Source organism: Mobula birostris, chromosome 16 (assembly GCF_030028105.1).
Source record: "Mobula birostris isolate sMobBir1 chromosome 16, sMobBir1.hap1, whole genome shotgun sequence".
NCBI classification, from domain to species: Eukaryota; Metazoa; Chordata; class Chondrichthyes; order Myliobatiformes; family Myliobatidae; genus Mobula; species Mobula birostris.
In genome coordinates, this window is record NC_092385.1 from 19,987,315 (window position 1) to 20,006,510 (window position 19,196).

The 19,196-nt window shown below is 40.8% G+C and overlaps 1 protein-coding gene across 4 annotated transcripts in view; it reads right to left on the minus strand.

The window, feature by feature from the left end:
* phf2 (PHD finger protein 2) overlaps positions 1 to 19,196 on the minus strand; it is a 164,180-nt gene that overhangs the window by 86,315 nt on the left and 58,669 nt on the right. For all 4 annotated transcript variants that reach the window (XM_072280376.1, XM_072280377.1, XM_072280379.1 and 1 more), the window contains exon 3: positions 4,519 to 4,630. In XM_072280376.1, the coding sequence (XP_072136477.1) occupies positions 4,519 to 4,630 (112 nt within the window). The remainder of the gene's footprint in view (positions 1 to 4,518; positions 4,631 to 19,196) is intronic.

Sequence of the window (19,196 nt, forward strand, 5' to 3'; positions counted from 1 at the left end):
CATAATTAAGCGTTTCGATCGTGGCGAACGAAGTAAAGACAAAGTGAGTTTGGCTTGTGGAAGTTGACGAAGATGATGTGGAAGAGGTTTTGGCATCCCACGACCAAGAACTGATAGATGAAGAGCTGATGCAATTGGAGGAGGAAAGGATAACAATCGAAACCGAATGAGTAATAATAAAGTACGACTTTAATTTTGAAAGGGTACATCGGTTTAGGGCATATTTGCAAGATGGTTTAAGTCCTTACAAAGAACTGTATGATAGAAAAAAATGCGCGAGGCTCAGCCGTCAAGCAAGCCTTCCACATCAGCCACAGCAGACGACGAACCTTGACCTTCGACATCGAGGCAGGCAGAGTTAGGAGAAGATGACCTGGCTGCCCTGATCAACAATGAGACGACACCCCAGTGTCCCACCACCCCAAACCCCGGGCTGCGGACACCGATTCGCAGAGAATGCATCGGTAGCCACGAGGCACCCAGCACATCTTTAAGAAAAAAGCCGAAATAAACATGCTAATTAATTAGGTGCTGCCCGGCACGTAATTGTCGGCCCAGATCAGAGGAAATTGCCGATTGCATCGCCTCTGATCTGGGCCGACATTTATGTGCCGGGTGGCACCTAATTAATTAGCATGTTTATTTCGGCTTTTTTCTTAAAGATGTGCTGGATGCATCCTGGCTACCACTGTACCCCTGTATGCTTCGCGGATCGGTATCGTTTCGCTGCCTGGAGGGTGGGGGCCACTGCACCACCCCAACCTGCGACGACTCAGCCTAACACACCATCATCAGTGTGCCCTGCGCTGTCTTCCCGATTCTCATAAGTGATACTACACTGTACTTACATTATTTCTACTTTATATCGGCTGTGTATTTTTACATGCTATTTAGTATGATTTGGCAGCTTCATAGCTTAAAGGTTACTGGAGAGCACTTGCGCTGTGTTTCTGCCAACGGCGCTTGCGTGAGATTTTCGCTACGGAGAACAGTTCAGTCAATGATTGTAGAAAAATATTTCTACTTTATATAGGCTGTGTATTTATCATATCATTCCTGCTTTTACTATATATTACTGTTATTTTAGGTTTTATGTGTTACTTGGCATGATTTGGTAGGTTATTTTTAGGTCTGCGAACGCTCACAAAATTTTCCCATATAAATAAATGGTAATTGCTCCTTCGCTTTACAACATTCCGGCTTACGAATTGTTTCATAGGAATGCTCTACCTTCGGATGGCGGGGGAAACCTGTACTTCTACCTTCTGCAAGAAATAACGGGCTAACTGTGTACTTTTCGGTATCCCACACATGCTTTCAATACAATATTGTTAAATTTTAGTACTGTAGAAATAGTAAATATTTTTCACATGCAGGTGACAGCAATACAAAGTCAGCCTGTCTGCAGATCAGAAAATCATCCTCAACAGCAAACTTCTCAATCTGGTAGTAGCGATAATACATTCTGGAATCAAGCAGATTTTTGTTTTTTTTTTTGGCTCCGTGTTTTTCTGTTGTGTATTTAACGACTAAGTGCAGAAGTACTCAATAACTTCCTTCAACCTCCAAAATGACATTCTGTTTAAGAATAAAGGGTTTATTACATTAAGTAGATTCCACCCTTCTCAATGGTATATACGAGTTTGTTGACAGGTACTTTGAAACTTTCAAGCTCAATGTTTGCGAACACCACACTGAATAAATTTGTTAAGCTAGCAGATGTGTAGAATTGGCACAATTTGATATACTTCAGAGGGCAAGGCAGTCCCGAAGAAATATCTTCTGCTGTTATCACCCAGTAACTCTACTTGAACTCCAATAAAAAACTAAAACTGTTAAGAAAAGGTGAGAAATGTGAAGTTTAAATATGGTGGTGAATTTATTCATCATCAGTTAGAAATTTTTCACATCAACACACAGAAAGCTGAAGGAACTCAGCAGGTAAGGCTGCATCTGCTAAACTAAACGGGCAGGCGGCATTTCGGGTTGTGGCCTTTCAACTGGGCTGAAAGAAAGCCAGAATAGAAAATAGGAGGGAAGGGACAGAACAAGAACTGGTAGGAGATAGGTGGATAATGAAATCTGATAGGAAAGAAAGATGGACCATGGAATCGATGGACGAAGTTGGGCACAGCAGTGGGGACAGATGAACCACTGGGAGGACTTTGTATGTGATAGGCAGACAGGTAAGGTGGAGGAGTGGAAAATGTTGGAAGAACTGGGCAGATCAGGAGGTAAAAAAGGGGCAAAAGGGAAGCAGTTCACCCTAAGTTGTAGAATTCAATGTTTAACCATCTGGGAATCTGATAAGAGAGGAAAGTTCCTTTTCTCCACCCAACTTTGGCACTCTCTCCTTGCCCGCCTGCCTATCACCCCTCTTCACCTTGGTCCGCCCCTTCCCGCCACCGTTTTATGCTGCCTATGCTCCTTTTTCTATCAGTTCAGCTGAATAGCTTTGACCTGAAATGTCAACTATTCATGTCACTTTGCAGATGCTACGTAACCTGCTGAGCTCTCCGGGCATTTTGTGTGTTGCTGCAGGTTCCAGCATCTTCAAACTCCTTGAAATTGCCAACAACATCAAGCTTGCATTATAATCAGTAACCTCTTGCAGAGCTACCGCTACAGACCAACTCATCTGACCTTTAGGCAGCAGATACAACCACAACCCCTACCACTGGGTCTCCATGCCAAAGCCCTTAATGGGATTCACCAGTCCTCATTGACAAAACCTGCACTGCTCTGGCCTCATAACCACTTGTGGGAGGTCACATGGGCAAGTCTTCACTCGCTCTGATGGCGTCAGCCTTAAGGAGAAGAGCATACAATTTTATTCCCCATTTGTTAAGTCTTTCTTTAAGTTCTCGAATGAAATAAAAAGGAGAATGTTGACTGGCAGCGGGGTAGCATAGCAGTAAGCCTAATGTTATCACATCACCAGTGACCAGCATTCAATTCCATCACTGTCTGTAAGGAGTCTGTATGTTCTGCAGCGTTTCCCCTGGATACTCTAGTTTTCTCCCACATTCCAAAGGGATGTGGATTAGGGTTAATAAACTGTAGGCATGCTATGTAGTTTTGAAAGCATGGCGACACCTCCAGCACATTTTGAGACAGCGGTGGTCGTTGACGCATTTTACTGTATGTTTCGATGCACAGGAGACAATTAAAGCTAATCTAATCTAGCAAGGCTCTGCAGGTTAACAGAATTATCAGTTACACTTCAGAGAAGAATCCTTTCCTTCAGACTCAGTGGCACCAGTGACCCTCCAATTGTACCACAGATCAGGAACAGAAATATATGGAAAAGCAGGAGAAAGAGGAAGTGGAGGGGAGGAAACAAAATAATTGACCTGTTCTTCTGTGTGATATCCACTAAGAACTAATTCAAACACAATACTAATCTCAAACTTAATTTTTCATTCACCAACAGCTCCAAATTTTTGTGACCCAGTACTGTAGCACTCACTTGGCCAGAGTGCAAAAACTGCCACAAAGATAAACAACTTGAAACAAAAGACATAAATTAAAATTATGACATACTGCATATAAATATAAAGCAACTGTAGTAACACACACAAAATACAGGAGGATCTCAGCAGGTCAGGCAGCATCTCGGGAATTGAATAAACAGTCGATGTTTCGGACTTCATCAGGACTGCTAAAATTATAGTGTATGTTTCCTTAGTGTTGGTCATCAATTTACCTTTGTTTCTTTATATTCGTCTGCATTCCAAACCTAATACTTGTGGTATGGGTAGTGGAAGGCAGTTAACTTTCAGTATATGTGACTATAGCAAAGTCTAGAGAGCAACTTCAAACCTAAAAGGAATTAATGCAGCTTGCCAATTCTTTACAACTTGTTTTCTCCCACACTGCATCAATCTTTGCTGTTTCCAGGTAAAAGTCACTTCCTACTTATCTATCATCACCTACTCCAGTAACAAGGCACCTCTCTGCTAAATATGTTTACTTTTAGCAATGGCTCTAGCTTTGACAACAGCTTAAAAAGTTACAGTATATACAGCCAATCAGTTTGGTGGCTATTACTAAATGGATGCAAAAATCACTATAATGAGAAGGCAACGTAACTGAGATGCGGTCTATGCAACATCACACATCAGCCTCTTCAGGCCCATGATAGGGTTATCCTTTCTACATCCTAAAGTTGAATACATTCAATTGTTTTAAAATATTAATCATTTGAAAAATAAATTAACATACTATGCAAATGTAACTTAAGGAAATTTAATTCTTCCAACCAGACTATATGTAATTTTATTTAAATTAATTTAAATTCACACATCTGCAATAATTATGACAAGTTGATCATTATATGTTGGTGGAGATTCAAAACAATAACTGAACACATGAATGAATTCCATAAATGTAGAGACTTCAAATTCAGGAATATCGGTGTCACAAATTTCCCAGTTCAATCAACAAGGGCTCACTTGAGTGGAAAAAAAAGGGACTTTTAACTGCATATTTTTTAACGTCTCAAGAAAAGCTGCTTACCTGGGGAAGGTTCGACTTCGAAGCTCTTTTATGAACACCTGGCTTCCATTTTGCACTGGTCGTATGACATCCACCATATGTATGGGTTCATATTTCTGCCTCTTCTTTTTCACTAGGAAGTACAAAATACAAAAATACTGCATTTGACACAGATTAACAATAAAACATATCAATGTTCTAACAGCCTTTTAATTGGAAGGCAATATGAAGAGGAAGAACTCATATAACCATAACAGCACGGAAACAGGCCATCTCGGCGTTCTAGTCCGTGCCGAACTCTCACTCTCACCTAGTCCCACTGACCTGCACTCAGCCCATAACCCTCCATTCCTTTCCTGTCCATATATCTACGCAAATTTAACTTTAAATGACAACATCGAACCTGCCTCAACCACTTCTGCTGGAAGCTTGTTCCACACAGCTACCACTCTCTTAAGTAAAGAAGTTCCCCTCATGTTACCCCTAAACTTTTGCCCTTTAACTCTCAACTCATGTCCTCTTGTTTGAATCTCCCCCACTCTCAATGGATGGGGAAAATCACTGGACAAATGTTTCCAGTAAGTGCGCCTTGCACCCCCAGGGCATCCCAAAGCACATATAGCCAATATAGTTATTATTGTAATGTAGGAAATGGAGCGCAGGTGAAGATCCCACCAACAATTAAATTAAGAATCAGAATCTCTGTTTTAGGCTTAGGTCAACTTATACATGAGTATCCTTTGTCTTCAAAATTGCCTCAGACTCATTTCTCCACTTGACATGGAGAGGAGTAACTCAGTGTGCAGTCTCATCTAAAAGGCAGAACCCCCAACAGTGCAGCCCTTTGTTAGAACAACACTGAACCTGGAGACAAAGTTATACAATTAACTTTCTGGACAATCATTAGAAGTTTTTTTTGTGTATTTTAGGAATGAGTCTTCACATTACATTCTTCTTGTCTTAAGTAGACTCCATGGTAATTACATGGTGATTATCTGATGCTCTTTTCACTTCATGGTAACTCTAATTAAATTATTTAATTATCTAATTATCTAATTAAATTATTGCTCACTTCTTCAACGTTTATCCTGTTGAGACTTTATATGCAACTGTGAAATTGATTCTTTACATTTCTACACAGTCCTAAGTAACTTTGACATTGAGGACACATACCCAACCTGATGCTGGGTCCATTCTGGAAGACATGAAAATACAAGTGAGGCAAATTTCAGTGTTTCAACTTTACTTGTGGACATGGACTGTTATATGATCTAATCACAGAAAGAGACCATTTCGTTTTATTAGGCAATTCAATGACTAAGATATTAATATTCTGACATAATGGGCTTCAAATTCCCATTAGCAGAAAATGGCAGAATTTGTGTCTTTGAAACTCAGCAGAAGTTACACTGACCAGCTTATCTATTATCAGATCTTATGATTACTTAAGTAGCATTCTAATCTCAATAGAAAAAATGCACTTTAACATGTGATAATTGGAGATTATACAAAGGACAGAACATAACCTGCAGCGATGGTGGCACCAAAGTACAAGACTTTTCCTTCAATTCTTCAACAAAAGTTCAGTTTAAAGCTTCCATGGGAGTGGAACCACACAATCCACAACCTCCGCAATCTTCACTAACACAGGTGCACCACAAGGCCGTGTGCTTAGCCCCCTGCTCTACTCGCTTCACCCTTATGACTGTGTGGCTAAACACAGCTCCACTGCCATATTTAAGTCTGCTGACGACTCCTCGGTCATTGGCCGTATCGAAGGTAGTGATGAATCAGTATACAGGAGGGAGAGAGAAGATCTGGCTGAGTGCTGCCACAACAACAACTTGAAGAGAAAATCCTACAAAAAGTGGTGATACATCCCAATCCATCACAGGTTAAACTCTCTCCTCCAATGTGCACATCACTGATTCCTGAGAATTTGGACAAAACAGATTTTAATTTTGAAATGAAAAAATGTTAAATGTTAAGAAATCTGAACGTGTATGTTTATAGAACAAGATCTCAGCAATCAAGCAATATTTCGGTGCAACCTCCTGATTTTGTAATTTTTTCATAAAATATGTGTTTTTCCTGTCATTACTTAGTTTTTGTCAACACAGTCAGACACAATATTAGAGGAAGGTTTTTTTACTCAGAGAGTGGTTGGTGCGTGGAATGCACTGCCTGAGTCAGTGGTGGAGGCAGATACACTAGTGAAATTTAAGAGACTACTAGACAGGTATATGGAGGAATTTAAGGTGGGGGGTTATATGGGAGGCAGGGTTTGAGGGATGGCACAACATTGTGGGCCGAAGGGCCTGTACTGTGCTGTAAGAAAAAAAAGCTAATTATTCCTATTTATTTAGTCTTATATAGATTTAGAGCTTTTAAATCATCGTGTCTACGCCATAGGTACACACATATGCTGTTAAATGTTGAATATTCACTTTTGTTCATTTTTTTTATTCTATTTCACATGTACTCCTTTAAAAACTCTTACATCATGCAACTTTTATCATTAAATATACTAAATAACAATTTTGGACATAAAGAAACACGTTTTTAATTTTAAAGAGACAATTACTTTAATAAATCAACTGTTTTGGAGGAACAGATTGTAAGCAGATTGAAAGTGCCATCTGACGGTGGTGACTGAGACCTGATGGTGGTGGCAGTGGCCTAATTACAACAAATAATTCTAACCTTTTCACCACTCAAGTCAATGCTTCTTTGCTTAACAAGTTTATTTAACAATTTCATACAACAAATAACAATTTGTCCTGTACATTTTGTCCTTCTGTAAATATTAACAACAACAGTAAACAGCAAAATAAAAACTACAGGACAACTGCAATGTTTAAGAACAAACATCAGAAAACATACCAGGAACTTAAAAAAAATTCCATCCATTTCTGGGCTTGAAAATCTTCAAAAACGTTCAGTCAGCTTTATCAGGAAGTAGACGATTAATATGCTCCTCCTCTATGAAGTCCATGATTTCAGCAGACAGGTGGTAGATCTCCCTTATCCTGCTTGCATGACCCGGTGATGATGGCTCCATCAGTTTGACCAGAATATCTTCAACTGGTATGAAGCACATATCCTTTCCATCTGGTTTTGGATGGAAGCGCGTGTTGGGCCCATGAGGGGGGAAAATCTCCACTTGAACATCTTGATGATGAGCATCCACAGCAACAACCTTTGCTAACCACCAGTTTTGGTCATAAATGACTGCAAGCCAATCTCCACAATTAATGACACCAGCAGATATATCTGTCATATTTCTAGTTTGCTGTCGTTGCCAACGCTTTCTCAGTTTGTTCCTATCTTTTACTATCTCTTGAAGTTTATTTTTCAAAGCTTTCATCTCTTTCAAGTATCTTGCTCTTGTTTTCCTTCTTTCCCTTTCCCCTGTAATAGACTGCCAACTGTGAGCTGGCTCCTGTATAGTCTGATCTAATGGACTATCTGGGGGAGTTTCTGGGTGTTCTGGGCCCTTTCTCTTACGCTCTCTTGACTCTTGCTGTCTACATTTCCACACCTTTCTCTTACTCCTCTTTTCCCTTTCATTCAAATCACTGATAGTTTTTATCTTCCCATCCTCTACTCTCTTCTTCCATCTCTGCTTTTCCTTTCTCAGGTATTCCTCCTTTAACTCTGGCTCACTATATATTTTCTCTCTCCGGTTTTTTTGGTATTCCCTGTTTCTTCTCCTTGGCTCCTCCACTGGTAGCTGCTGCCTAGCCATAACTTCCTAAAATACATAAAAGGAAGGTCAGAATTTAATGGAATTACTATGAAATTGTGCAAAATTACTATGAATTTAATTATGTTTAATTTGGTGAAATTTTATAAAATGATTATGAAATGGTGCAACTAAATTCATTTATGGTCATTGGGGATACATATAGTAAGGAAATATTGTAGGCCTATGTGTGGAAGAAATAAAGGGGAAATTATGTATATTATAAATAAAGAGGTTAATGAAATATTATGCCATATTACTAATTATTGTGATCATAAATTATATTCAAGCCTCCATTGAGGATGATTTGGATGTTTTGTCAACACCGTCAAACCATGTGTCACCACCGTCAGACAGAAAACGATGGCTTTGACGTCCGACAGTAGTGACAAAAACACACTTTTTTACATGACATGCTTGAGTTGTATACAGGAGCCATCCTGTTTTCCCTCTGGTTGCTAGCTGCCTCTGGCCTCTATTTAAAATGCATAAATTTATGACATAATTTAAAATAATCCTTTCTATACAAAAGAGACAGTGTTGACATGTCATGGTTGTGACAGTAGCAACATCAATAAATATGTAAAAACTATTGAAAAAATAGTAAACTTACAGGAGCTTTTTTGACCTTGCTGCATTTAGCAGATGTGGAGAGTGGAAACTATATTCCTCAGGAATATAGTTGACCATGTGGTTGCCATATTTTATTGCTTTTTTTTTATATAAATATCTGACGGTGCTGACAAAAACTTGGGACACATTTTGAGCAACAACAAAATAAGAGTAAATATTGTTGAAAATTCACTGCTTTTAGTTTTAAAGAGGTTTTTCACTCTACTCTTTCATCTGGCATATATATATTATACATTTAAAATTATTTTTTCACATTTTTTTATCAAATTGAAATGATAATCTCTTGTCTGAGGACAACTGATTCTGTGGGTACTGGGCTATCATATAATCATATAATTTATAAAATTAAAAACAAATGAAAAAATGTTGCATTTGTGCAAAAGACCCCCAGATGATCAACCCTGATTATTTTAACTAAGAAAATGTAACTCATTTTCAACAGAATTAGCACTTTTCTTAGAGGGACATGTTTTCGCCGAAGTCTCAAGAATCAGTGACATCTAAATGCAGCATTGTCACAGGAAAGCAGCATCCATCATCAGGAACCCCCGGACAAGTAGATTATATTCTCTTCTCACTGTTTCCATCAGGAAGAAGATACAGAAGCCTCAGACTCACACTACCATGTTCAGGAAAGGTTATTCCCTCTCAAGCATCAGGCTCTTTAACCAGTAGGGATAACTTCACCCCTGCTTCATTTGTCCCATCACTGTACTGTTCCCAAAGCCTATGTACTCACTTTCAAAGCCTCTTCCTCTCATGTTCTTGATATTAATCGCTTATTCATTTATTACAGGTTGGGCACCTCTCATCCAAAATCCAAAATTTTTTTGAGCATTGACACGATGTCTCAAATGGAAAATTCCGTAAGGTGCTGGGAAGTTTCCCAGGCAATGCACAGGTCTCTGCACAACACAGACAATTCTGAGAAGTGATTTCATATATATAATGAACAGAAGTTAATGAAAAATAGAAAAACACTAAATAAAGCAAAAAAAGTGAAGATCTTGATTGTGTATTGGAAGAGAGGATTTGTCAAGAGTCGAAGTGAAGATATGCCGTTTAATGACATGTTGATTATGAAACAAGCAGAGATCTATCACAATGAACTAAAAATTGAAGGTAATTGTGAATATTCAGCAGACCGGTTGCAGAAATTTAAGAAAAGGCATGGCATTAAATCTCTAAACATTTGTAGTGATAAAGCGTCTGCTGATCATGAAGCAGCAGAGAAATTTATTGAGTTTGCCAAGATTGTCGCTCATGAAAATCTAATACACTGAATGACTGCATCAGTATATATAAGTGTCTTTTTGCACAGGACCAGATCTAAGATAGCACAATCCCTTGAAGGCCCACAAGAACACGAATCTCAGGGTTGCATATAGTGACATATATATACTTTGATAATAAATTTACTTTGAACTATGAGGATACCTTCTTTTTAGTCTTATCTGTGCAAAAAGCATGCTCCAGTTATGAGTAATTTATTGCAGTGGTGCCTGGCAAAACAACTAATGATAAAGACAGATAGTCCTGAATATTCTTACACATCATTCTTAAATGCACAAGCAACAGGCAACAGGCCAGAAATTACAGGTTCCAACATTAGTACAGGCAAATACTTCATAACCAGACATCCCACCCTGTAAAAACTCACTTCAGGGAGGTAGCACTATCAATTTGCAGGAGACTCCCAGAACTTCCGGGAGAGGTGGGATGTCTGCAATAGAGTAGCTCCTTAGCAGCTAGCCAGCTGGTTTAAATAATGTTAGCTATGCTAATGAATGAATGACACCTGTTTAACTCACCTCAACATGTCTTTTACAGTCTTAACCCACCATGGGCAATAAAAAGTCACTGTTGCAAACAGTGCAGCGAGCAATACTGTCATTATTTTGACCTCTATTAGGCAGGGGTACACTTTAGTGTAGTCTGGGGTGACGTACGTTTTATATTTTCTTTTTTTGGAACAGTCTGCCATCGCGCGCGCTCTCGCTCTCTCTCGTGGTCTCTCTCGCGGTCTCTCGCGCCCTCGCTCGCTTGCGCTCTCTCTCTCGTGGTCTCTCTCGCGCTCTCGCTTGCTTTCTCTTGCTCACTCGCTCTCAAAAAATTGATTTCTGGGACATTTTATATAATTTGCGGGCATCAGAGAGCCACTATTAACATGCGGAAGACTCCCGGAACTTCCGGGAGAGGTGGGATGTCTGCATAACTTCCATTTTATACCACAGGGATATTAATGTTCACTGAAGTTAGCATTTTTATTTTAAAATACCAAACCCTCAGAACCAGGCCATTTTTATTGATACAGTGACAAGAAACAACGAAATTTCACTTGATTGGTTACGTCATTCATGGGCGAGCATCATTTTAAATGTAAGCCAAGCTCTGCAGCCCATCACTCAGGACAGGCGCTGACCTCTTGAAAGAGATAGTCTGTGTGATTGACCTAATTTATGTATATAGACCGTGATATTATGCTCTGAACATGTATTTCTTTTATATTTAGCTTGGTATATAATGCACAAATAATTGTATTAGTTGATAGAATTCCAGGCACTTAATCAATATTCTAAAGAAAGCCTTCACGTATTCAGTCTGAGAAAGCAAACGTTCCTCTTTGACTTGTTCAAACAAGCTGGAATTTGTGTTCCAAACAAGCGAACTACAACAAAGGTCATCAATTTAATTGTCATTCAACCATACATGAATACAGCGAAACAAAAAGGGCATTACTCTGGGGTCAAGGTGCAAAACACAGTACAGACACTCATACTAACCCACAAGACACATATTGCATAAGATACAGTCACATGAAAAATATAGTCCAAGTACCCAAGTCCATGAATGTTACAGCATCTGCAGTCGAACTCAATACAGCATGCCTTCTGCCAAGTGAACACTGGGGGGCAGCACTGACTCCAACATTGACGCCGTGCCACACCGCTTCTGGCACTCCAGATGAACACGCTACTCCAACGCCTCCCCCGGGCAGCTGCAAACAGGCAATACAGTAACTAGAGGTCCAGTCCTCGCTACAACTGAGGCTACACAGCTTGCCCACCACCCACCCCCCACCATTCGCCAATAAACCAATTAATTGGACTTGCAGCATTCCACACCACCAATGCCCAACTGGGTCTTGTGATTACAAGAAAAGTGACTAAGACAATCACTCACTGTTAGGCTACACACCTCCTTTGCACACCAACGTCTCACTGTTGCAGGCAGCATCACGTCCACAACAAGTCCAGCTCCTTCAGTTTCTCCCCCAATGAGCAATTCACTGATAGGGTAGGCCTGCATTACTTTAAGTTCTTAATGTCCAGCAAGATCTTGCAATTGTAAAAAATATAATTTTTTCCTTATAAGACAATACACCCTTGGCTTGCTCCATAGAAGCTGCTGCGTGTCATCATCTTACCAAAAATATCTAATTGATTATGTCAAAATATTTCCCAGAGGAATTAGATAATAAAGCAAGTTAACACTATAAGATGAGAAAGACTGGTCACATCAAAAATTCTAATTCACATTCCTCACCTCAGGAAGTTTGGTATGGGCCCCCAAATCCTAAAAACTTTCTACAGGGCACAATTGAGAGCATCCTGACTGGCTGTATCACTGCCTGGTACGGGAATTGTACTTCCCTCAGTCGCAGGACTCTGTAGAGAGTGGTGCAGACAGCCCAGTGCATCTGTAGTTGTGAACTTCCCATGATTCAGGACATATACAAAGACAGGTGTGTAAAAAGGGCCCATAGGATCACTGGGGACCCAAGTCACCCCAATCACAATCTATTCGAGTTGCTACCATCCGGGAAATGGTACTGCAGCTTAAAAGCCAGGACCAACAAGCTCCGGGGCAGTTTCTTCCACCAGGCCATCAGACTGATTAACTCACACTGATTTGAGTGTACTCTATGTTACATTGACTGCTCTATTTATTATAAATTATGATAAATTACTATGATTGCACATTGCACATTTAGACGGAGATGTAATGTAAAGATTTTTACTCCTCATGTATGTGAAGGATTTAAGAAATAAAGGCAATACAAAGCACCCCTTCCATGCTTTGCAAATCTTTCTTCCATCAAAAAAGGTGCAGAAAATACACACCAAGGAACTCTTCAGGACTTCTGCGATAGAATTTGCCAAAATTTTTCACTCTATTTTGACTAACTTGTTAATATGCAAGGCAAGGGAAAGAAACAATGAAATTAGCTGGGAAGAGTAATTTCTAGCCGTATGCTATTGATCTAGTAGATGCTGCATTTATGGGTGATGACTTTCCCAGTCTGATCCTCCAGGCAGCAGATAAGTCACCACCAAAAGCATTATCCAACGTTTTGTCAGGTTAACTTTCTCGAATGCCTGCAGCTACATAATTAATATGGAACAGAAACACAATATACAGTAGCAACTTACATTAAGTGTCAAAAATCTTTTACCAACCAGTGATTTACATTGAAACAAAACTTTTCAAAACATATTTGTTTTTAACTGACAACCAATAATTACCAGGAATCTTAACAAGTGCAGGTGTCCCCCGCTTTTCGAACATTCGCTTTACGAAACCTCACTGTTACAAAAGACCTACATTAGTTCCCTGTTTTCACTTTCAGAAGGTGTTTTCACTATTACAAAAAAAAAAGCAGTGCGCGATAAAAAATCAGCCCACGCCCCGAGCAGCCGCTCTCCCCCAGATTTGGAACTGCATTGCTTTAACACGTGCCTGTGAGCAGCCATTTGCAAGATGAGTTCTGAGGTATTGGAAAAGCCTGAAAGAGCTCGTAAGGGTGTTACATTTAGCATAAAACTAGACATAATAAAGCGTTTCGATCGTGGTGAACGAAGTAAGGACAAAGTGAGTTTGGCTTGTGGAAGCTGATGAACGTGATGTTGAAGAGGTTTTGGCATCCCATGACCAAGAACTGATAGATTAAGAGCTGATGCAATTGGAAGAAGAAAGGATAACAATCGAAACCGAATGCAGTAGCGAACTGAACATGAAGCAACTGTGTGAGATTTTCGCTGCAATGATAAAGTATGACTTTAATTTTGAAAGGGTACGTAGGTTTAGGGGATATTTGCAAGATGTTTTGAGTCCTTACAAAGAACTGTATGATAGAAAAATGCACGAGGCTCAGCAGTCAAGCAAGGCTTCCACATCAGCCACAGCAAACAACGAACCTCAACCTTTGACATCGAGGTGGGCAGTCATAGGAGAAGATGAGCTGCCTGCCCTAACGGAAACAGACGACAACGAGATGACACCCCTGTGTCCCACCACCCCACCCCAAGCCCCGGACAGATACCGATTTGCAGAGAATGCAGCGGTAGCCGGGAGGCACAGAGCACATCTTTAAGAAAAAAGCCCAAATAAACATGCTAATTAATTAGGTGCCGCCTGGCACATAATTGTCGGCCCAGATCAGAAGGGACGCAATCAGAAATCGGCACTGATCTGGGCCGACAATTACGTGCCGGGCGGCACCTAATTAATGAGCATGTTTATTTCAGCTTTTTATCTTAAAGATATGTTGGGTGCCTCCTGGCTACCGCTACATGTTTCGCAGCAATGTATCGGTCGGCGGCCTGGAGGGTGGGGGCCACTGTACCGCCCCAACCTGCAACGACTCAGTCTAACACACCATCATCAGTGTGCTTGGCGCTGAGCCAATTCCAGTAAGTGATACTACACTGTACATACATTATTTCTACTTTATATAGGCTGTGTATTTTTACGTGTTATTTAGTATGATTTGGCAGCTTCATAGCTTGAAGGTTACTGGAGAGCACTTGTGCCATGTTTTTGCCAACAGCGCTTGCATGAGATTTTCTGCCAAGGGCGCTTGAGTGAAATTTTCGCTACGGAGGACAGTTCAGTAATGATTGTGGAAAAGTATTTCTACTTTATATAGGCTGTGTATTTATCATATCATTCCTGCTTTTACCATATGTTACTGTTATTTTAGGTTTTATGTGTTATTTGGCATGATTTGGTAGGTTATTTTTGAGTCTGCGAACGCTCACAAAATTTTCCCATATAAATAAATGATAATTGCTTCTTCGCTTTACGACATTTCGGCTTACGAACCGTTTCATAGGAATGCTCTACCTTCGGATGGCAGGGAAAACCTGTATAACAAATTATTACAAAACATGGAATTCTGGAAAAAGACCTATATATAAGAAGGAGATTTGAAGCCATTTTTTAAAAATATTCTTTGTTTTATGCTTCACTAAATCACAGAATGGTTACAACACAGCTTATTTTTTATGCTAAAACAATTCTGTAAATTTGTAAAACACATTGTTAAATGTATAGATAGGACAAAGGAGGAGGTCCTGAAGAGAGATTTCCAGGAGTTAGGAAGGAAGCTGAGAAGCAGGACCTCCAGGGTAGTAATCTCGGGATTGCTACCTGTGCCACGTGCTAGCGAGGGCAAGGGTAGTCGGATCAGGCAGATGAATGCCTGGCTGAGAGACTGGTGTAGGGGTCAGGGCTTCAGATTCTTGGATAATTTGGATCTCTTCTGGGGAAAGTATGACCTGTTCAAAAAGGACAGGTTACACCTGAACCCGAAGGGGACCAATATCCTGGCGGGAAAGTTTAATAGAGCTGTTAGGGAGGGTTTACACTAATTTGGCAGGGGATGGGAACCCAAATGATAGAGCGGAGGAAGGGGAAAACAGAAATAAATCTAAGATAGTGAGCAGTAAAGATGTCAGGAAAGACAGGCAGGTGATGGGGCAAATGTGTAGCCATTGGGATGAGTTGCAGTGCAATAAAGTTGCAGTGAAATCAAAGCAAAAAGTATCAAATATTGGTCTTAAGGTGTTGTACTTAAATGCACGCAGCATAAGAAATAAGGTGGATGATCTTGTTGTACAGCTACAGATTGGCAGGTATGATATTGTGGCCATCACTGAGACCTGGCTAACGGATGCATGTCTCTGGGAGCTGAACGTCCAAGGATACACGGTGTATCGGAAGGATAGGAAGGTAGGCAGAGGGGGAGGCGTGGCTTTCTTGGTAAGAAATGATATTAAATCATTAGAAAGAGGTGACATAGGATTGGAAGGTGCAGAATCTTTATGGGTTGAGCTAAGAAATAGCAGGGGTAAAAGGACCCTGATGGCAGTTATTTATAGGCCTCCAAACAGCTGCAGGGATGTGGACTACAGATTACAACTGGAAATAGAAAAGGCTTGTCAGAAGGGCAGTGTTATGATAATTGTGGGGGATTTTAACATGTGAGTAGATTGGAAAAATCAGGTCGGCACTGGATCTCAAGAGAGAGAATTTGTAGAATGTCTGCGAGATGGTTTTTTAGAACTGCTTGTTGTTGAGCCCACTAGGGGATCGGCTGTACTGGATTGGGTATTGTGTAATGAACCGGAGGTGATTGGAGAGATTGAGGTGAAGGAACCCTTAGGAGACAGTGATCATAACATGATTGAGTTCACTGTGAAATTAGAAAAAGAGAAGCCGAAATCTGATGTGTCGGTGTTTCAGTGGAGTAAAGGAAATTACAGTGGCATGAGAGAGGAACTGGCCAAAGTTAACTGGAAAGAGACACTGGCGGGAAAGATGGCAGAGCAGCAGTGGCTGGAGTTTATGCGAGAAACGAGGAACGTGCAAGACAGGTACACTCCAAAAAAGAAGAAATTTTCAAGTGGAAAAAGGATGCAACCGTGGTTGACAAGAGAAGTCAAAGCCAAAGTTAAAGCAAAGGAGAGGGCATACAAGGAAGCAAGAATTAGTGGGAAGACAGAGGATTGGGAAGTTTTTAAAACCTTACAAAAGGAAACCAAGAAGGTCATTAAGAGAGAAAAGATTAACTATGAAAGGAAACTAGCAAATAATATCAAAGAGGATACTAAAAGCTTTTTCAAGTATATAAAGAGTAAAAGACAGGTGAGAGTAGATATAGGACCGATAGAAAATGATACTGGAGAAATTGTAATGGGAGATGAGGAGATGGCAGAGGAACTGAACAAGTATTTTGCATCAGTCTTCACTGAGGAAGACAGCAGGATACCAGACACTCAAGGGTGGCAGGGAAGAGAAGTGTGCGCAGTCACAATTACAACAGGGAAAGTACTCAGGAAGCTGAATAGGCTAAAGGTCGATAAATCTCCTGGACCAGATGGAATGCACCCTCGTTTTCTGAAGGAAGTAGCTGTGGAGTTTGCGGAGGCATTAGCGATGATCTTTCAGAAGTCGATAGATTCTGGCATGGTTCCGGAAGACTGGAAGATTGCAAATGTCACTCCGCTATTTAAGAAGGGGGCAAGGAAGCAAAAAGGACATTATAGACCTGTTAGCTTGGCGTCGGTGGTTGGGAAGTTGTTGGAGTCGATTGCCAAGGATGAGGTTACAGAGTACCTGGAAGCATATGACAAGATAGGCAGAACTCAGCATGGATTCCTTAAAGGAAAATCCTGCCTGACAAACCTATTACAATTTTTTGAGGAAATTACCAGTAGGCTAGACAAGGGAGATGCAGTGGATGTTGTATATTTGGATTTTCAGAAGGCCTTTGACAAGGTGCCACACATGAGGCTACTTAACAAGATAAGAGCCCATGGAATTACAGGAAAGTTACATACGTGGATAGAGCGTTGGCTGATTGGCAGGAAACAGAGAGTGGGAATAAAGGGATCCTATTCTGGTTGGCTGCTGGTTACCAGTGGTATTCCACAGGGATCAGTGTTGGGGCCGCTTCTTTTTACATTGTACATCAACGATTTGGATTATGGAATAGATGGCTTTGTGGCTAAGCATGCTGACGATACGAAGATAGGTGGAGGGGCCGGTAGTGCTGAGGAAACGGAGAGTCTGCAGAGAGACTTGGATAGATTGGAAGAATGGGCAGAGAAGTGGCAAATGAAGTACAATGTTGGAAAGTGTATGGTTATGCACTTTGGCAGAAAAAATAAACGGGCAGACTATTATTTAAATGGGGAAAGAATTCAAAGTTCTGAGATGCAACGGTACTTGGGAGTCCTCGTACAGGATTCCCTTAAAGTTAACCTCCAGATTGAGTCAGTAGTGAAGAAGGCGAATGCAATGTTGGCATTCATTTCTAGAGGAACAGAGTATAGGAGCAGGGATGTGATGTTGAGGCTCTATAAGGCGCTAGTGAGACCTCACTTGGAGTACTGTGGGCAGTTTTGGTCTCCTTATTCAAGAAAGGATGTGCTGACATTGGAGAGGGGACAGAGAAGATTCACTAGAATGATTCCGGGAATGAGAGGGTTAACATATGAGGAACGTTTGTCCGCTCTTGGACTGTATTCCTTGGAGTTTAGAAGAATGAGGGGAGACCTCATAGAAACATTTCGAATGTTAAAAGGCATGGACAGAGTGGATGTGGCAAAGTTGTTTCCCATGATGGGGGAGTCTAGTACGAGAGGGCATGACTTCAGGATTGAAGGGCGCCCTTTCAGAACAGAAATGCGAAGAAATTCTTTTAGTCAGAGGGTGGTGAATCTATGGAATTTGTTGCCACGGGCAGCAGTGGAGGCCAAGTCATTGGGTGTACTTAAGGCAGAGATTGATAGGTATCTGAGTAGCCAGGGCATCAAAGGTTATGGTGAGAAGGCGGGGCAGTGGGACTAAATAAGATAAAATGGATCAGCTCATGATAAAATGGCGGAGCAGACTCGATAGGCCGAATGGCCTACTTCTGCTCCTTTGTCTTATGGTCTTATGGTCTTATTAAAATATTCAGCTTGTTTGACAACTTCAGCTTCATTCTCAAGGTCCCTATTAATATCCAGACTTTTAATGTCACTCTGACTCTCAACCCATTGCTCTTTTCTCTAGGATACACTCAGTATTTAAATCTTGCTGCAGAAGGAAACCTCAAAAGCAGCTAGCCTTCTTAGAGTCATAGAACACTACCACACAGAAATAGGCCCTTCAGCCCATCTCATCAAGGCCAAACCACTTATCTGCTTAGTCCCATCGACCTTTGCAAGCTTTGATAGTCTTCCTCACCACCCACTACACCCCCAGTCCTGGTGCAATCTGCAAATTTGCTGACCCAGTTAACCACATTATCATCCTTGCTGAAGACCATGTAGACAACATCTGCTACCCTGCCTTCATCAACTTCCTTGGTAAGCTCGATGAGATTGGTTAGGCATGACCTATCACACACGAAGCCATGCTGACTATCCCTAATCAGTCCCTGTCTATCCAAACACATATCCATACAGTCCCTTAGAATACCTTGCAATAACTTTCCCCCTACTGATGTCAGGCTCACTGGTCTATAACTTCTTGCCTTAGTCTTAGAGCC